Source organism: Branchiostoma belcheri, unplaced genomic scaffold, assembly GCF_001625305.1.
Source record: "Branchiostoma belcheri isolate BF01 breed outbred unplaced genomic scaffold, Haploidv18h27 scaffold108, whole genome shotgun sequence".
Classification (NCBI taxonomy): Eukaryota; Metazoa; Chordata; class Leptocardii; order Amphioxiformes; family Branchiostomatidae; genus Branchiostoma; species Branchiostoma belcheri.
This window is the reverse complement of record NW_017802469.1, coordinates 162,422-183,569: the sequence shown is the minus strand read 5'-3', so window position 1 is coordinate 183,569 and position 21,148 is coordinate 162,422. Positions and strand designations below refer to the sequence as shown.

At 37.6% G+C, this 21,148-nt stretch overlaps 1 protein-coding gene across 3 annotated transcripts in view; it reads right to left on the bottom strand.

Annotated features, from left to right (window-relative positions):
* LOC109480657 (tensin-1-like) overlaps positions 1–12,161 on the bottom strand; it is a 128,407-nt gene extending 116,246 nt beyond the window's left edge. For 2 of the 3 annotated variants that reach the window (XM_019782889.1, XM_019782897.1), the window contains exon 1: positions 4,124–4,198. In XM_019782889.1, the coding sequence (XP_019638448.1) occupies positions 4,124–4,180 (57 nt within the window). In that variant the 5' untranslated portion in view covers positions 4,181–4,198. Of the gene's footprint in view, positions 1–4,123; positions 4,199–11,937 lie in introns of those variants that run through there. The other variant, XM_019782910.1, reaches the window with a different exon arrangement.
* Between the last annotated feature and the right edge of the window lie 8,987 nt (positions 12,162–21,148).

The following is a 21,148-nucleotide window of genomic DNA, read 5'->3' as shown; positions in this document are numbered from 1 at the left end:
ATACTGTAAATCGTGAAATATGTGGTTTGCAGTTTGTAGGCAGGGGCTAAGAGTATTGGACAATGAAAAAAAAGTTTAGAAAAAAAAATTAAGAAGTGTTCATGCAAATGTAAACTAACATTTTCAACAGTACAATCCACAGTACATTTCGATATATTTTTTATCTACACTTTCAAAGGAAAGTAAACAATTTTACATGTAGGTCAAGGCACACAGTGATGCCTTAGAATTACAGATGCAAAAAAAGTCTATTAAAACCAAAAGACCATAGCAAGAAATCTGTTTCAACCAGTGACATAACGATGATCTACTTATGATGGTTCAAACTGTAATAGCGCCTCCTATACAGAAAGCAAGGGTACTGCAGCACTGCCCTACTTCTCAAGGTTCAATAGACAATCAAATTTGCATATCCCCCCTCTCAGGTTTCTGAATATAAACACACCTTTCCCACAAATGTAGGACAGGCTTCTATGGCCACTAACTGAATTATTGTGTGGTCAGGCAGGCATGTCATGTATCAATTACACAGACAAGCCTAATACTTGAAGCAGAAAAGTTGCAGGGAGGGGAAATCATGCAAGCATGACAGAAAATGATAAATATGGATATAGGCTTACATTTTGGTGCTTACAGTGTGGTTAGGCCATGTTGATTTGATTATATGGATGACATCCCCATGGGCATGAATTTTCAACCATACTGTAAATCATACAAATCAGTTACAAAATGAGGAAATATATACCGTTGCCATGTTAAGTTGAAAGAAAAAACATTGCAAAACAATACCAATGTTATAGAATACCAAAATCAAACGAAAATGTACAGAAATGAATTTGAAGACTAGATTATTCACCAAACCATACTCTCATTTCTTCAACCTTCAAAACCACGTAGATTTTGTATATGCCATGGGTTTAGATCCGGACTTTTATGTATGTGTTTGAGAAAGTATTTCCAAATTGCAGAACAAAATCGCAGAACATTGAAAAAAAGTATTTCTACCACTGTATAAAATCTACTATTCTGATGAGAGAGAGTAGCAAATTTGCAAAGAATACGTCTAACTTTAAATTTGAACAGTAGTGACAGGTACAACCTCACTAAGGTAGAAATATCGTTTTATTGATAAAAATATGACTTCAAAAGGAATGAAACAATGAAACTCATGACTTTAGTATCAGACCAATTCTATAATGACAAATTTATAGCAGACATATCCACAGCAATCAATGCAGCAGCTCGGCTTATTGAATTACTTCTGCAGTCTGCTATCATTTCCCGATATAGAACATGGCAACTGTGCCTTTAGAACTGGTACAAGGTTTCAGAATAAGGCCACAGCAAGTAAATTTTATGGATGACATCCTCCGCAAACTCCAAATGTAATGCAAGCGGGCGAAAAAAAACAAGGCGGCCAAAAAAAACAAGGTTCCTACAATTTAAAATTTTGACTCAATCATTGTACAAATGGTTTTGATTCAGTGGGAACATCACATATACACAGCCAACATCACATATCACTGCATCAAAGTAAGAAACCAAACATTAAATCAGAGCCTTTTCTTGTCTCCTCTCTTCATAGTTATCTGCCATCCACCTTCCCGCATCTTTGCCCATTTTCGGCATGTTGACCGCTGTCAGAAGGCAATACCTAAATTTTTTTTTTCCAAAATCAGGAGAAAATTAATGCGCGGGCTGATGTCATCCATAAAAATTACTTCTTTTGGCCTAACCTGTTTTTCTGAACTTAAACCCCATAACGAAAAAGTTTGCAAAATGTTCACATATATTTAAATCATAAGCCTTACGCTGTGTAAGAAAGCATTTTTGTGTCAACTTCCATAAATATTTACCAGACAAATTTGCCATTTTGTCCCAAATCAGTCTACCTTTATCCCCGTTATTGATACAGATAGAGCCTCTTCTTCGACATCTTGTAGCGTCTTTAAGGAAATATCGAAGAAATAATCTAATTTACAGACACCTGATCAGGTTTTGACTAGACAAAAGTCCAAGTCTCCAAGCCCGTCTTTAATTATAAGCTGACTTGTGGGGCACTAGTTCAAGACAGATATTACGTTACTACTGATCGGATGTCACTTCAAACCAGATTGTAGGCAAAAGGATATATCTAGACTTTGTTGCAACTTGAAAGCTATCTATCAGATAGAATTCATTGTCCAAAATATTGAATTCTGCAAGAAAACTTTATAAAAACTTTTGACAGAATTATAGTAGACAAAAAAAGTAATTTATCATATATTTTAATAAAAATAATAATTCTAGTAATAATTTTTGTATATTATAAATGATTTCCTATGATATATCAAGCTCACATAACTCTTTCTAAGCAAACTAGCCTAAGCTCGTATTCTGAATTTTAAATGCATCTCTTAAAATATAATTTTACAGCACTCTAAAATCAATTATTTTTATTGTCAAAAAGATAACAATAACATGCACCAGTAGAGATCGTATGAAATCAAATTTCTCCTAGCTTGTATTCCATACATGTATAAGAATAGAATTTCTTTTTCAATATCTGTATATGGTATCTATCCTCAATTATCGTTTCAAACTGAATTCCGAAAGCCTTTCTTCTGGAATCTGACCTGATATTTACAATTCCGATGTAATTTTTGGGTCATAAAGTTGACTGATCATATCAGGACCACAAATTAACTTTACACAAAGAACTTGAGTGGTCCCTGATTCCACACATTTGATCTAATATGCCCAGTGGACTAGAAATATCCTAGGCCACACCAATTTAATTTGTTGTTTCTCGGATTTTTTCAGAAAAAAATATGAAGCAACAGGGAAAAAATAAAAAATAAAAACAAGTCAAGGCATCCTATTATAGCCCCAAATGCTACGATAAGAGCCATGAAGTCAACACAAAAGGCTGGGTTAATATTCAAACAATGAATTTTGAACTTTTAATCAAACCACTGCATTGGTAGATGGAAAAACTGGAGGAACTAGGAAGAGAAGGACTTTCCTCAACTGTTGAGGGCAAAATATGAACATTTTTTAGTTGATTCAGAAGCAGAATCTTTTTTTTTTTTTGCAAATCAGAAAAAATGAAGAGGCAAATCCGAGAACCAACAAATTAAATTGGTATGGCCTTAGAAATATCCTATCAGGCTTTGGCAGGTCTTCATTATGTATTCACAGTGCATTGTAGGGTGAAACCGCAAAATCACCCCACATTTGAATGAGAAAGCTGCCAGCAGACCTATTCTTCAGCCACGTGGGCTTCTGTATACTCCACACAATAACTTTCCGCAGCACAAAGCAGCATATACACGGCCTACGCTCTCCTGCTTTCACTCACAAACAAAAGGAAAATCACAATACAGCTGGAAGTAAAAAAAAGAACCTTGCCTTTCTTCTAGATTATGCCTTACTTTTAAAAAAGAAGATCAAGAGTTTTTGGAAACTAAACAGTTCTCAATAACCCAAAAAGAAGCAAAAACATCATTCTGGCAGAGCCATATGATTTGTATACAGTACAAACTATTTTGCTATTATACAAAGCAAATATGCTACCCGTAATATCAATAACAGAATGTATCCCAGGTAATATTCTAGGCAAATATTTAAATTGCCTGTTTGTGGAGCAAATTTGTATATTGGTACTTTGGGTGCTTGATTTGTATGACGAAGCATACACAGTAGCAAACATAGACAATATATACCAGTTCTACAAACACACAAGACTGCTTCCACATATTACTAGAACTCCATCTTCAAAAGTACCCAAAACAAAAACATCCTTTAAATTAAATTATAATCTTTGGGTGCTTGAATTGTATGAAGAAACATAGACAGTAGCAAACATAGACAATACATCAGTAACTGTTCTACAAACACACAAGACTGCTTCCACATATTACTAGAACTCCATCTTCAAAAGTGCCAAAACAACAACATCCTTTAAAACGTTTACTCTAAGTACAATCCATTGTACAAAATAAAGAAAACAGCTTGCAAGTTGGGTACCAACTTCATCCGGAATTCACAGGCATTTAAACACCACATGTTCGACTCGCCAGGAAGGTTACCCTATTCCCCATATGTCGCTAGTGTGAAACAATTCAGGAATGAAACCACTCACCACGAGGAACTGCGAACACGATTCTAGACAGCTCGCGTGGCTCACCAAAAGCCCCATCCTTCGTCACAAAACTGCCGGTACGTCCGTTTGACGACAAAATGGTTGTAAAGTCCACGTACATGCGGTCAAAGCTGACCACTATTGTTCCCAGGCCATCTATGCCTACACCCACTGGTCAGCTGTGGCGGCCGCACAATGCCCCGGGACAGAGAGTGCGTGGTGGTTGTGTTTTCCTAATGCCGTCGCAGGTTAGCAATCAGCCCGGCGGGCCCAGCTGTATCATTCATTGTCCAATAATGCTAATACCCCTCCTGGTGGGCCACTTGGTAGCCATGTTGCCAAATTAACTTCGTCCTCTATCAATTAACGAGCCGACCGGCTTAACGAACCGTTCACGTTAACATACATTATCACAACTCCGTCTCTTCATTCACTGACACAGTCCAAAAGGAGGTATATAGTTGTGTCTTGTATATAGAGTACAGATGTAAGAATATATTTGCATGCAAATTTATGTGTATTTAAACAAGTGGAGGCTATTACAGATGACAGGTGGTATTGGAATGACTATACATAATTCATTTTTCACCCAATCCTCTTGAATTTTGATTAACTCCGATGCAGTACATGATGGTTTCATTAGTTTGACAATGGAACAGTCCAAGTATAATTCAAACGCTTTCTTATAATCGTTTTCTTTTGAATTTACTAAAAGAAACAAAACTGCATTGATTTTCTGTATATAAAGTCCTTGAAGGCTAGTAGTAAGCAAGGCAAACACAAAGTTGAGCCACCAAATGTCCATGGGGCACAATTGCTATGGATGGTCTAATAGCTAACAACTAATTTAATTAATTTGGTCTTTTGTCTGTATAAGGAAAGAGCATTAGATAAAAGAACACTAGTAACATTTTTTGTAAACAAAGCTCCAAGTTCAATGAACTACTTATGTTATGCAGACCTGGCTACATACAAAGAGCTGTATTTTGACCCTTACTACGAGAAAACTCTGCCTGTCCTTCCATCATAAACAGTTGTATCGATCGCGGTGGTGTGTTGTAATCAAGTAGAGAGGGTCCGGATCTCCATATATCACACCACAGTACTACGCTGACAGCTCAAATGTTTTATTTTACTTTTAGGCCACACATATTTAATTTGTTGCTTCTCTGATTTTTTCAGAAAAAAAATGTGAAGCGACAGGGCGTAAAAGAAAAAAAAACAGACCAAGGCACCTGAAATGTTACGATATGAGAAATGAAGTCAACATTCCAGGCTGGTTTATAATTAAAACAATTATTGATCTTTTAATGAAACAAAGTTGTATTGTTACATAAAAAACTTCAACAACTAGGGAGAAAAGAACTTTCTTCAACCATCAGGGCCAAAATATGTCTTTCATTGAGCATTTTGCAGTTGATAAAGTTAGACACAACCTCACCCCACCAGAATAGTATACCAGTCAACTGTAGGTCAGCTACAATGAATACAGAAACTTATTTTCACAAGCTGCCTGTAAGAAATGGTAACAAAGTACCTTGTATAAGTACTGCAGCAGCAACATGTCAAGAGGGATTAAAACTAACAGCCTCTTGGCAGTGTGGATGGAGAGCCCTAACTAGTCAGCCATGGTAAAGACATCCATGCCAATACGATTTCAGGGCAGCAATAACAGAAATGTTCAGAATAAGGTAGTCTTTATGATACTGGCACATACTGCTTCACATTAGCACATTCAATTGGTATTTCAAACTTAAGGCATTTAAAACTGCAGAAACAAGCCCCCAAGATTAGTCCTTTATTTTCTGGGTGGTACCCTAAAATCAGCCCAGGGCCCTTCCAGTAACAATTTTCTGTCAGAATTTTGGGAATTTTTTGCTCCATGAGGGTCAATATACATTGGGGTAGTGTGGTTTCAACTCAGTATGTAGATAAATGAATAAAATATTGGCTTTGAAAAATCGGGTTTCCAAGAATTAAAAACTGCATTGGGTGCCTTTAAACTCTCCGCCACCATTGAGGGCTTGTACAACCCAAATTTCAAACAATCAATTCTTCGAAATTCCACTTTGTGACAACAGGTATACCACAAAAGAAAATACTGGGAGCTTTTTAAGTCATGAATACATGTAGTATCAAACAAGAAAGTTTTCAGTATTCAAAAAAGTTTTTAGTTCAGGGTGCAGGTAGATTTTATGCTATAGCTATACTATAAATGAATAAATTTTGAAATTTTTGAAGTGTTCTTGATTGTTTTCAAGGCAGTACATTTGTAGCCCTGATACAAACCTGTAGCTACTGTAAATTCTGAAATTGTAGAGCATTTTTAAGTTCACAATCCAACTGCAAACTCAAGACATTCTTTAAACATATGTTCTGCTTTGTATTATGCCACTACCATTGTTTCAGTGAAAGATACAGTACCAGACTACTCTTTATTTTCACTGTGCCGCAAATCTAAATGCAGCAAACTTGAAATGAATTTACAGTAATTGCTACAGATCGACCTAGAACTTTCGCGACAGTCCCCGCTATGATTGTTCAATTGGTGACGTACGTATCCCAGTAGTAATCTAATTCTGGATAAAGTATATCCAGGGCCATTATGAATTAGGCCACAGCAAGTAAATTTTATGGATGACATCAGTGCACGCATTAATTTTTGCCTGAAAAAACAAGAAATTTTGTTGCCCTCCGACAGTGGTCACCATGCCGAAAATGGGCAAAGATGTCTGTTGCTATGCCGGAAGGTGGATGGCAGATAATTATGAAGAGAGGAGACAGGAAAAGGCTCTGATTTAATGTTTTGTTTCTTACTTTGATGCAGTGATATGTGATGTTGGCTGTGTATATTATGTGATGTTCCCACTGAATCACAACCTTTTGTACAGTGATTGAGTCAAAATTTTAAAATATAGGAACCTTGTTTTTTTCGGCTCGCCTTGTTTTTTTCGCCCGCTCGCATTACATTTGGAGTCTGCGGAGGATGTCATCCATAAAATTTACTTGCTGTGGCCTAAAGCATATCCTGGGCCATTATGAATTACCGGTACTATCAGCCTACGCATGTCATCAATCTGCCTACAGTTGAGTTAAAATTCTAAAATGTAGGAAATTTGTTCTTTTTTTCGCCCGCTCGCATTAGATTTGGAGTCTGTGGAGGATGTCATCCATAAAATTTACTTGCTGTGGCCTAAAGCATATCCTGGGCCATTATGAATTACCGGTACTATCAGCCTACGCATGTCGTCAATCTGCCTACAGTTGAGTTAAAATTCTAAAATGTAGGAAATTTGTTTTTTTTTTGCCCGCTCGCATTAGATTTGGAGTCTGCGGAGGATGTCATCCATAAAATTTACTTGCTGTGGCCTAAAGCATATCCTGGGCCATTATGAATTACCGGTACTATCAGCCTACGCATGTCATCAATCTACCTACAGTTGATTACACTCTGTGGTTTCCGACTTCCGGATTAGTTGTGTATTTGGTCGACAATCTCTTTTCCTTTATGGGGGAGGGGGGCTGTTGGTTCAATAGTTGTGTCATAATTTGCCCGAACAATGTAAATATTTTCTTTCTCTGATGGCAAGGAGGGTATAGGACTGTAGTTGTATCTGTTTACACCCAAAAAAAAGGCATATTTTGTCAAAACTTCTGTCATTTTTGTGAGGTAAAGTATGTCATTTTAGATATTACCTACCCTCCCTGTCTTGAAATATTTTTGAAAGCCAACCAAAAGAAAAGTTCAATTTTTTTTGACCATTCAAAATATTCCACACAAAACAACACAACAAATCTTTCATATCTGCTATCACCCTCCAAATTCCTTGTTCGAAATCTTTTTACAGTGACAGTTTCTTTCCCTGTACAGCCAAGCTTTGGAATTCCCTCCCTGACAAGTGTTTCCCACCAACCTACAATCTACAGGCTTTCAAATCAAACATTCACCGCCATCTCTTGACATAGCCATGTTTCTCTCATCTTTCTAGTTCAATGCCTAGAAGTGGTCATATAGGCCTTGCATTGAACCACTCCTTTAAAAAAAATAGATATGCATATCAATGATAACACATGTATATTATATATTATATTACATTTACACATTTCTATTCTAAGCAAAAGTTAGGCATATAAACCTATCCATTCAAACAGTCGCATAAAAAACAGCCTTGCAAAATCTGTCCCAACACAGTATCAAAGATATGCTGAGTGAATCAGCTTGTCAACCATGTCCACCTTTTAAGCCCAATCCACAACTATCCTTTAAATCTCCCTTTCAAATCCCACGCCTGAATGAAATACCTTTTGCCCGCCTTCCCTCCTAGCTTCTGTTTACCTGAACAATTGAAATGTTCCTCCTACATTCAACCTCTGATGGCAGGACAAAAGTGGAGGTGTGACCGAGATAATAGCTTGTGAAAAGGGTGAGTTAGCAGGGTTTAGCGAGGGCCCACATGACAGCAGAGTCGGGGCTCCAAATTCATTTTTGGGAATAGGTGCACTGGTGCACCCAACCTAAAATTAGGTGCACAAAAAATTTTTTGGGTGCACCATATGAAACAAAACATAATTACAGATCTTACTGCTCCTCTTCTAAGCTTGAATCTAAAATGAGAGCTAACTTCAAAATCTTAAACAAGTACTACAACAAAGATTTTATTCCTCACCTGAAAAATTAGGTGTACAAGAAATTTTTTGGGTGCACCATATAAAACAAAACATAATTACAGATCTTACTGTTCGTCTTCTGAGCTTAAATCTAAAATGAGAGCTAACTTCAAAATCTTAAACAAGTACTACAACAAAGATTTGATTATTTTTCTGATACTTAGAGACCAAGAATATCCGGTATACTATTATAAATTTCTAATGTTAAAAATTCCTACAAAAATATTTTTCACTGAAAAAATTTTCACTGAAAAAAATTTCACTGAAAAAAATTTTCACTGAAAAAGATTTTCACTGAAAAAAATTTTCACTGAAAAAAATTTTCACTAAAAAAAATTTTCACTGAAAAAAATTTAGGTGCACAACTCCAATTTTGGGTGCACTAAGGTGCACATGCACCCAGTATTTCGAGCCCTGCCTGGTGCAACTGTACAAGACCAGGCCGCTGGCAGCACAATCCGTGACGTGTCTGTCATTTGCAGTAGGCAAACTCTGCCATACCAGAGAAATTCCGGGCGACTAAACTTTCAAACCGCTTTTGTAAATTTGCAGGATTGGTACAGGGGAGGCCTTTGTGTGGACTGCAGGGGTTGTTTCACACCACAACACCAATGGGCCTGGCTGCTTGCATACCAACCGAAGAGGGACACACAGTACAAGTAAACCAGTAGTTTACCAACAAACAGTAGTTTACCAATAAACAAAATTACCTGTAGACACCATATTCAACTAATTGTCTACAATGCTTACTTCCTCACAAGGCTCTGAAATAAATGCAAATTAAGATGCTAGCTACCTTCAGCTGAAAACTAAAATTATAGAAACTTTATTTGCAAAATCATGCCCGAAGGCTATTTGCTTTTACAATCAAGTATACTACTCATTGCAATACAGTAATAGAAGACAGGCAACAACTGTCTGGAAAAACGTCTACTTCTACTACTACGCTAGCTATTATGGGGTTTGACTTCTTCTTTGAAGGCAGTGGATAATGAATAGTCACACATTCTGCAGAACAGGATCAACATCTTATGTGTAAAGCTGACAATACTATTATCAATCTATAAATCTATCAATCTATAAATCTATCTCAGAAAACGATTTATCTAAAGCCTGAATGAATGAAATAAACGCAGATTAAAGCAAAGCTACTCCACAACTGCTCGGATTCATTTCCGAACCACACCAAGGGTCTTAAAAAATTAGGTTAACGATTTTCCGTCAACCAAACAGAGAGAGAGCGCTGCAATTTGATTCCCACTCAACCCAGCCCTTTCCCCTAAAACCCTTCGGTAAATACACCACTGGAAAACAAAACTATCTCCGACCCTATTCCTGGCCTGGAACCACCATGATCATATGCATGACTCCCTCGACCCCTAGGAATGGCCAGTAGGGGGCTAAGTTTGTTTTCCCTAAACCCCAAAACAGCCCAACAAAATATAGCCTCCATAGCATGCCAAAAACTGGGGCTTTGGGGGATCTTTTATGTGCTATTTTCTGATTGCATATAGACAACATAGCCGGCCTGGTTGAATTACCCACATTTTTTTACAGGGCTAATCAGAAATCAGAAGACCACCAAATCCCCAGTTCTATAACCCTGCTACAGAGGCTAAACAAAATACAACTTTCCTTCAAAACGTGCTAAATTCACCACAGGAAAAGTGGGTTCCTTTGTGTGATCCTAAATACAGCATATATGATAGCTTCAGATCTAGTGTCAGATGTCTAAAGAGGGGGGAGGGACACAAAGGGTTACCAAGCGATCTATTTTTGTTTCAAATGAAGCGTGGCAATTTGCTTCTGATGTCAGTTAATCAGGACTTCACAGACCAGCCTTTGGGGAGGGGTAGATCAGGGGCTGGCTGTGTAATTGATTCTAGAGGGGGGTAGGAACATTGTTGGGTAATGATGCAGATAATCATTCTGGAGTACCGCTGTGATAAAGAAGACATGTAGACTCTGTGGTTTCTTTAGAGAGATGAAATTCCTTTGAAGGGAGGCTAACATCTCACAATGTTAGTACAAGGTTCCGAGATGACAACTCCTTAACTTCCAAAGACCAAGATTGATAAGAATATCTGTTTAAATGAAATCTAAAAGAATCAGATTTTTAGAATTTAGAATATCATTTTCACACAGTCAATGTATAGGACATCACATTTTTGAATAACGTATCAGTATAAGTTTGTCTTACGTCAAAACAAATGACTAGATCTGAAAAATACATTCCACTCAATGCCAATTAGATTATGTATCATGTACTGTATATAAAACAAAGCCACAGAATATGTCAAGGCCACACAGTTGAAAACAATTGACAGCTAAGACAAAATGAAACATATTTAGCTATGACCTCCCTTCTTGTACTTCCAAACAACCAGATCGAAAAGTACATTCCGCTCAATACCAATTAGATTATGTATCATGTACTGTATATAAAACAAAGCCACAGAATATTTCAAGTCCAGAAAACAATTGACAGCTAAACAAAATGAAACATATTTAGCTACTACTATTCTGTACTTCCAAACAAGCAAATGCTTCAACAACTTTGCTCCATACAAGCAGTTTGAACAGTCAGGTTTTCAGTATAGCACACATGCACATGTATCAAGCACAGTATATAAAACAAAGCCACAGAATATTTCAAGGGCAAGCAGTCAAAAACAATTGACAGCTAAACAAAATGAAACATATTTAGTTATGACCTCCCTTCTTGTACTTCCAAACAACCAGATCTAAAAAGTACATTCCACTCAATGCCAATTAGATTATGTATCATGCACTGTATATAAAACAAAGCCACAGAATATTTCAAGTCCAGACAGTTGAAAACAATTGACAGCTAGAACAAAATGAAACATATTTAGTTATGACCTCCCTTCTTATACTTCAAAACAAGCAAACTCTTTTAACAACTGTAGTCCATACAAGCAGTTTTTAAAACAAAGCCACAGAATATTTCAAGGCCACACAGTTGAAGACAATTGACAGCTAGAACAAAATGAAACAAATTTAGTCATAACCTTTTTGTACTTCCAAACAACAAGCAAACTCTTCAACAACTTTGCTCCATTCATGTACAAGCAGTCACTAGTTTGAACTGTCAGGTTTTCAGTACAGCACACATGTATACTTACCTTCGCTTGTTCGCTGAATCAACTTGTCAAAACCCTGACATGAAAAGACTTGGCACGTTGAGTCCCGACTTTGTTGTGACAAACGGACAACAACAACGGTAGGTAATCCACAAACGGGCGCAACGCACGCGACTGTCACCCCACGCGCTCCCCGGGGGGGTGAGATATGACGGTAATATTTTGGAGCTGGAACTTTTTGGGTAGGGTTTCCTACAGATCCCCCTCATCTGATACCAGGCTCTTCTACTTACTGCCACAACCCCCTCCTTCCAAAACTGTGTAACACAGTAGCTGTATACAAACCTCATTGTCACTCTACTTAATATCCAAATCATATAATCACTAATATGTTATTTTATTCTAATATTGTTATCAAAAGCCTACTTTTTGTTGACTTTGATGACTTGCCTATAGTTAGATAATTATAAAAGTTCAGTAGTTGGTTAACCTCATTTAAAGGCCAAATACTTGGTCAGAGGTGGAACAGTCCATTTTACATCATAGGGGGATCATGAATGGACCAATATTCTAACAGGACAATTGAAAATGTTTTGTTATGTTTTAAGTGACCAGCCCTATAAAAATACATTACAAAATACAAAGGTATGAATACTAAATACAACAAAACTCTATAACATAATATCATCTAAGCTTGTTTTGAAGACTCTTGCTTGTACATACTGTACTTGTGCTTGAAAAAATAAACAGTACATATTACATGTACTATAACAAAGACCTGGTAGAAGAAAGACATGATAACAAACACATTATCATAACATAGCAACGAACAAAAAAAAAGAAAACTTATCCACAAATAACGTCACCTTTGCAATAGCCATAGATGAGACTTGAAAAGAGCATCCCTTAGTAGAAGTACATCTCCAGGATTGTCAACATTCTTGTCTGAAACAAGAGGGCCTGCATGGGGGGGTAGTGATTACGAATCACGCAAAATTTTTGCCACCAATTACGAATTACGTTAAAGCCTCAGAGCTGATTACGACTTTACGCTTTGCAGTTAATGTCCTATTACGAATTACGTTGATTTTTAGGGAGGCTGCCTACGGATTACGAAGACTAAAAAGGCCTGATTACGCCTTACGAAAAAGGGCATGCAGGCCCCCAAAGAATGCTGTCCAACCCTTCTGAGTAGCAGTCACAGTGAAGATGTTCTATGGGCTGGACAAGCTGGGCATGGAGTGGACAACACCAGGACGGTAAGACAATAGGGGACACAACAATGACCAGACAGGACAAGGCTTACATATGCCACGGTCCTGAGGGGTCGGAATTTCGGACAGTTACTCCGGTATTCGCTGGTTAATGCGGTTCATATCCAACTGGCTGCCCGCATCTGAGGTACAGAGGCATGTGCAAAGGAGGTCTCCAGTTAGGCCAAACCATCTTAATTTGTTGGTTCTCGGATTTTTTCGGGAAAAATACGAAGCGACACAGTGAAAAAATAAAATAAAAACAGACCTAGGCATTCTATGATAGGCATTCTCCAGTTAGGCCATACCAATTTAATTTGTTGGTTCTCGGAAATTTTTAGGAAAAATTTGAAGTGACAGGGCAAAAAAATAAATAAATAAAAACAGACCTTGTCATCCTATGACAGCCCCAAATGCTATGATAGGAACCATGAAGTCAACATACCAGGTTGGTAATGCAAAAATGAATTTCAAACTTTTAATTACTGCATTGATAGATGGAAAACTGTAACAACTCTGAATAGAAGGGACTTCCTTCAACTGTTGGGGTCAAAATATGAGCATCTTGGAGTTGATTCAGGGCCTGAAATATTTGTTTTCTTGCAAATCAGAAAAAAATGAAGCGGACAAATCCGTGAACTAACAAATTAAATTGGTGTTGCCTAATTAGCAGCAATTGAAATAAAAAAGAAGTGCTTGATTGTTCAACATCTACCGAAATCAGATGATAATGTTAACTTTATGTCCTCTTCATACTCTCTTCAAAACAGAATTCTCAACATTTTACCAACCAAAAATAATTAGTTACGAGGTTAGGCAACAGGGAGAAGACTAAGAAAAAGCGACCACTAATGTGTCTGAAAACATTTTGCAATTAAAAAAAGTCGGAAATACATTTTTCAACAAGACTTCATAGCTTTAAGACAGTCTTCGTTAGATCAAGGACTTCTGTATAATGTCCTTGGTTAGATCTTGAAAAAGTAGGTGACAGCAAGCTCCACAGGGGGTGCAGGCGGTAAGGAGAACAGCCCAGAAACATACCAGTGCAATCGGAGCTGTGACATTCCCTCTCTTGTTTGCTGGAAATCAACAAACAAAAGTAGAGGGGATGCCATCTGCCTGGAGTGGGAAAACAAACCATTTAGGTCACCCCCTCCCTTTGCCATAAGCCCAGTTCACTTCAGTTAAACCTACATGGTAGATAATTCTACAACAACTATTTTTAATGGAAGGTAGGCGGGGTTGTATCGGACAAAAACTGGCGAACTGTTCGCCACTCCGTTATGCTTGGTGTACGCTCAAGCGATAGCGTGCTATGTCGGGGAATTGGCCCAAAAGTAAACTAAACCATAGACACTGGGGCGTCTTCCCTAAACCGTTAGATGCACGCACGCAAGCAGGGCCAACAGGGTGTGGCAAGTACCACACCTGTATGTATGACATCGCAGAAAAAAGGGGACCACTGTTCCACACGGCAAACATCTTGTTCTCAACACGTTTTTAAGCCTTTGCTAAAATAACCAAAAGCTATCTTCCAGGCCAGAGTGCAGGTATTAAAGGAGAAATAGCAGAAGGGTTCTAATTGAAATATAAATATTGGTATTCTGACACTGATCACGAAAATAAGATCTTACGGTCCATTAGTAGTCTAAGGCCACACCAATTTGATTTGTTGGTTCTCGGATTCGCCTCTTCATTTTTTTCTGATTTGCAAATAAAAAAAAAAGATTCTGGTTCTGAATCAACTCAAAAATGCTCACATTTTGCCCCAAACAGTTGAGGAAAGTCCTTTTCTTACTAGTTGTTACAGTTATTCCATCTATCAATGCAGTGGTTTGATTAAAAGTTCAAAATTTTTTGTTTAAATATCAACCCAGCCTTTTGTGTTGACTTCATGGCTCCTACCGTAGCATTTAGGGCTATAAAAGGATGCCAAGACCTGTTTTTATTTTTATTTTTTTTCACCCTGTCGCTTCATATTTTTTCTAAAAAAATCTGAGAACCAACAAATTAAATTGGTGTGGCCTTAAGACCCAAAAGAAGACACCACTTAAAGGAGGACGAAGGCCCCTCTTAAGGTACCTACGCAACTACCTTTGTTTAAAATACCTGACAGGTAGAAAAATTCCTAGCAGCTTAAACTATGTAAACATGTAAGATATGACTTACCAACTCATCCCACTTATAAAAAGGGAGGGATTTTTGTCATTAAGTTGGCTCAACAATGCAATAATTTTCCTTCTTCAAAAACATTCTTTACAGAACATAGAAACCTTTCTTTTGATCTTTATCTGAAATAGGACAAATTTTTTTACTTTTAACTGAAGTACTGTAATTCACTTATGTTCACGGTAGCAAAAGTTCACAGTCTGAGAAAAGTGGACATATTCATGGAACTATATATTCACGGTGGTGACAGGTGCAGGAAAAATAAAGAAAGTCCAGGAATTATTTGTTAACTGTAATGATAAGTTCACGGTACAGAAGTGACAGTGAAAACAGTGAACATAACAGTACAGTGCAAAAATCAGGAATTACAGTATCAGACTACAGGCAATCTTAACTTTATTAAGCCTTCCTTGAACTAATAATAAACTAGACTGAAATATCTGAAAACATTATTGTATAAAAGCTCATAACTTACAGATAATCTTTAGTCTTATTTGGTTAATATTATAATGTAGTTTTAACCAAATCACAAGTCAAGTCATTATAAAAGTGCAACAATTCAAAACTCCAAAGAAGATAAAATTGCCAAGAAATTGCCAAGAAGTGCAAGAATTTGCCAAGAAATTGCCAAGAAGTGCAACAATTCAAAACTCCAAAGAAGACAAAATTGGCAAGAAGGCCATTTTCAAGATTAAGAGGAAGCCTTGTAAGGCCACACCAATTTAATTTCTTGGTTAACGGATTTGCCCGCTCCATTTTTTTCCGATTTGCAAATAAAAATAAAAATTCAGAATCAACTGAAAAATGCTCCTATTTTGCCCTGAACAGTTGAAAATAGTCCTTTTCATCCTAGTTGTTACAGTTATTTCATCTTTCAATGCACTGGTATCATTAAAAGTTCAAAATTCATTGTTCAATTTTTGAACCAGCCTGGTGTGTTGACTTCATGGCTCCTATCATACCATTTTGGACCATAATAGGATGCTTAGGCCTGTTTTTATTTTTATTTTTTTTCGCCCGCCCGCTCCATTATTTTTCTTAAAAAATCCATTAACCAAGAAATCAAATTGGTGTGGCCTAAGTTTTTTACCTCTATTGTAAAATTTAAAGTTTCCCCCCTTCCCCAATAATGTTTTTTTGTCATTTCTTGTACCAGTCAGTGGAGACCGTTGTTGCGTGTTGTCGTGTCACACGGTAGCTGAACGACAAACAACTTTGGAGAGCGTACGCTGTCGGAATGGCCTGGCCCTGCCAGTACGAGATTTTACACCTGACCTAGATTCTGTCGTTAAACAAAGAAAATCCACAAACATATATCCAAGACCTGTGCCACTGAAGCATTGAAAATGTTCCACTAGTTAGAAATGGTGCCAAAGCTATGATGCAAATGTTAAACCTACATTCCTACACCTTTTAACGTAAATTTTAAGACAATTCCTTAAAAACAAATCACTACCAGTATGCTTTACAAATGCAATATCACTCAGCAAACAGCAACATGTTTAAAACTCCTGTAAGAATTCCTACCGGTATCTTTCAGTACAGTTAGTAGAACTGTTAGATATTTTTAGCATCACCAACTACGTATGTATGTTACCATCACCAACTCTGTATGTATATTTTGCCATACGTTGTACCTGTTACATCTGTTGCGCAATAAAGTTCTTCTTTCAAACTTTAGATCACTAAAAAAGGAAGGACTATACCAAGTTTCAGCAAGTTTTTCTTCCCAACACTTGTTGTACGTATAAAAAATGTTGTACACATAAAAAACTTTTTATTCAGATGTTAGTTACTGAACCCCATTTCCATTTTCCTTTGTCATAACTGTTTCAAACTGATCACCTATTGTTCTTTTTCTATATTTTATCTTATTTAAAGGAGGGCCTGCATGGGGGGTCCCGACAACACTCTACGCTAAATTTTGAGGGACGGCTACATATTACACTGAATTCAAAAAGCGTACTTTACACTAAATTCCAGGTAGCTACAACGCATTACGTAAGATAAAATGCAAAATGTGCCAATTACGCTCTACGTTGAATTAGAGCGGGCCGTCTACACTCTACGTAGAATTAAAACGGCTGATTACACTCTACGGAAAAGTGCATGTGGGCCCCCTTAAATGTCTATCAACAAGGAATTCACAATTTTCCATGCCCACAATGACAGAACATCAACAACTACATGCTGCACAGACTTCAGAGCACCCAGCAGCTCTGGTAGGTATGCAGGGATGGACCCTACCTAAACAGGTACTTATCCTGGCATCTCCCATGTGGACAGGCCTCCTGTCACAACTACTGATGATTTGGGTCAGTGGGCATTGCCAGATCTTATCCAGATGTTTGGCAACAAGGTAAGGCATTTACCTGAAGGTGCCCCACCCTATGGCACAGGTAACACACCTGTACATGGTGACACACCTGTAGTTTGGACATTCACACTGAAAACAAGAGATATTTGTTCTTTGGAACTTTTACAGTCTATAAATATCTAGTTTCCTGCCTTATACATTTGCATACATTGGCTATTATATCATACCCGGGCCGCGATAACATTCGATAACGGGTTCCAGACCGGGCCGTACTTTACGGTACAGCCCAGGCTTCCATGGCTTCCTAAGAACGATTCGAACGCGCTTTGCCCTAACTGCATGCGCCGCTTTCAAAAATTTGAATACAGAATCCGGTCATTGGAATTGATGTTGTTGCATTTTAGGGTTTAGTGGCACCACTTTTGGCTCATCTTGCATTAAAAGGCGCGTTTTTTGGGGTGTGTATGACATAAATAAAATACAACACAGTGTATTCCGCATCACCCTCGGTCCCGGCCCTCCGGATCCCTTGAGTCGGATCGCCCTCCAGCCTTCGGCCGTCAGGCGATCTGACCCGCGGTCGGGCCGATACCTTGGCCGATACGGAATACACGGTGTTGTATTCTATATGTAACAACTGTCATTTTTTGATGAATTGCTTTTAATCATTTCTCAATTATCACATTCAATCTCATCTTTGAGAAAATATTTTCTATCCTTAAGGATTTTTTGTGACTGTACAATACATGTATATGTATATCACACAATTAAAGTCGACCACTGTTATTTTGGATTGCTGACAAGTTTTATGATATATATAGCAATAAATCATGCTATCTTTATGATCTGATATATTGTTTATGGAAGGATCTGTATATTAGCTGTGTTTTTAGACTTTCTGTTTCCACAACATGAAAATCCATTTTGTTCCAGGACATGAGATATTTTCAACAGTTTGTAGCAAGTCCTGTAAAAATAAGCAATGTTTCATTAGATCAATATAAATGTTACATGTATATTGGTACAGCACACCAGAACAAGAGTTCCGAGATCTCATACCTCCATGAAATATGCGCTTGATATTAAAATATAAATTGCTTCCCTAATTATGCAAATTCTCCACATTAACATAATATGTGCATCGTGATGTTAACTTTTGACTAACTTACACATGTCCCAAGTATGAAATTCCCATCATTTACCACTAAGGAGTCATAGAATTTTCAGATTAATTATGCAAATTAGATCCGTATTTGCATAATTGGTATCTATTGATATTCCATCTGCCATAGATTATAAACATTACAAGTATCACTGAAAACACTGGACTGTACACCTCTGACCTAGCCTGCAGCTGACAACAATTACCTGCTAATTTCTTCAGTTACAGACAAGCTTTTACCTTGACACTCATCAGTCGGGTTGGCTGAAAGGGAATTTCTGGCTGCTCTAAACACATTCGTGCAGTATATATTCTTTGTATCTTTCTATGTACACCCAGTCAGAGCTACATGTATACCATGTGCATACACAGATAGGGAACTTGACACTTTGCTCGTGGCCCTTTAGGCTATATATATATTAATACCCAACAACTTGGACAAAGCAACTATGGGTAAAACTGGTAGGGGGAGCTTTTTCACAAGGTCATCTGCTTGGTCATATTTACAGAATCCTCTCAGATTTTATCTCAATGGGCACAATAAGGAAATGAAGGATAGTGTACAGTTATAAAATTGATTATTAACATTGCAGGTGTGATTTATTACATATTATTTGTGTATATATCTTGTTCTAACTATTTATTGTTGTTCCTCTGTCATACACGTATGTCCAGGTATGTGTTAGGTGTGCACGCTATCAGCATATACTTGCTGCCTAGTGCACAGTTTGTATTGTCATGTTACAATTCTGAATAAATAAAAATAAATAAAAAAAGGATGGTGGCGACTACCTAATATTGTGTGTTTGTGTACATAGATAGGAAGTGGTCTTCTCTTTGGAGCTTGCAAAGAAGAAAAGGAACATTCAAATCGCGTCATACAAAAAATACTATGATATACATGTAGACTTACGATAAACCGGATAGTGAGTGTTTACGTGATAATACAATGCCACTGACCGTAGACATGATTTGAATCTAAACTTCCTTTTCCCCTTAGAAACTCAAACAATTCATTACTTTTCTTACACAATGCCCAAACTTAATAAGGCATCACAAAAAAAGCAGACCTTTACTATAATGAACTACTAAACCTCCTTTACTCCTGACCAGTTTTTAACTCATAACTAGGACACGTGTCTTCAACACACTCACTCGATTCAAAAACATCAACAGTTACTATGCCACAAGCCACTCCACTCTTACTAACAATTTAACATAACAAGTCCTAATCACCGAACACTTACCTGAAGTGAGCCTAGAGGTTCCAGTTCGATAATAGATGTCAGTTTCTTAGATATATCAAGCCTTTTATGAAGATCTATGACTATCGTGAAACGTGTGCGACAAACCTACCATACCAGTCTTACCGAGACTGCACCCCTATACAGGGGGCCTGCATGGGGGGGTCCTGACAACGCTCTACGCTAAATTTTGAGAGCCGGCTACGTACTATGCTGAATTCAGGAATCCTCTCAATTACGCTTTACGTTAAATTCCAAGTGGCTACAACGCGTTACGTAGAATTAAAACGCGAATTACGCAAAATGCACCAATTACGCTCTACGTTGAATTAGAGCGGTCTGTCTACGCTCTACGTGGAATTAAAACAGCCGATTACGCTCTACAGAAAAGGGTATGCGGGCACCAGGGCGGGCACCCCTATACACACCCGACCACGCACTGTGCCTAAAGCCCCACCAACAATTGACTCTTTATTACCTTCGCCAAGAAGGTTATGTTTTCAGAGGCGTTCGTGTATGTGTGTGTTTGTGTGTGTGTCTGTCTGTAAACACGATAACTTGAGAAGGCCTTGATGGATTGTCTTGATACTTGGTAGGTGGGTAGGTCTTGATGAGACCTCAAAATGATTAGATTTTGGACCCCCTAGCGGCTTGTTATGGTACTGCATCTGAACTTCCGGTTTTGATATCTCATGATCTAGACATGCTATGGTGATGAAATTTAGATGGTAGGTAGCTCTTGTGCTGGGGAAGAAGTGACGTGAGTTTAGGCCCCCTAGCGACTTGCTCTGGAACTGCAGCGATATATTCTTGAAAATATTCAAAAGGGGATAACTCAAGAACCGGTTGACGGATCGTCGTGATTTTTGGTATGTAGGTAGCTTACGTGATGCTTAATATAATTATGTGACAATTATGCAAATATGATGTAATTTGCATAATTTATGGGGAAATTCTATAAATCAGCTGTATTCCATGATAGGACAATTAAAGCTTGTGACATTGGTAATTGACAACGAAAGAAACACAGGAAAATATTGATTATGTTAATAATGACCTAATTTGCATAATTAATGAGAAAATTTTATAATTATGTAATGATAACTGC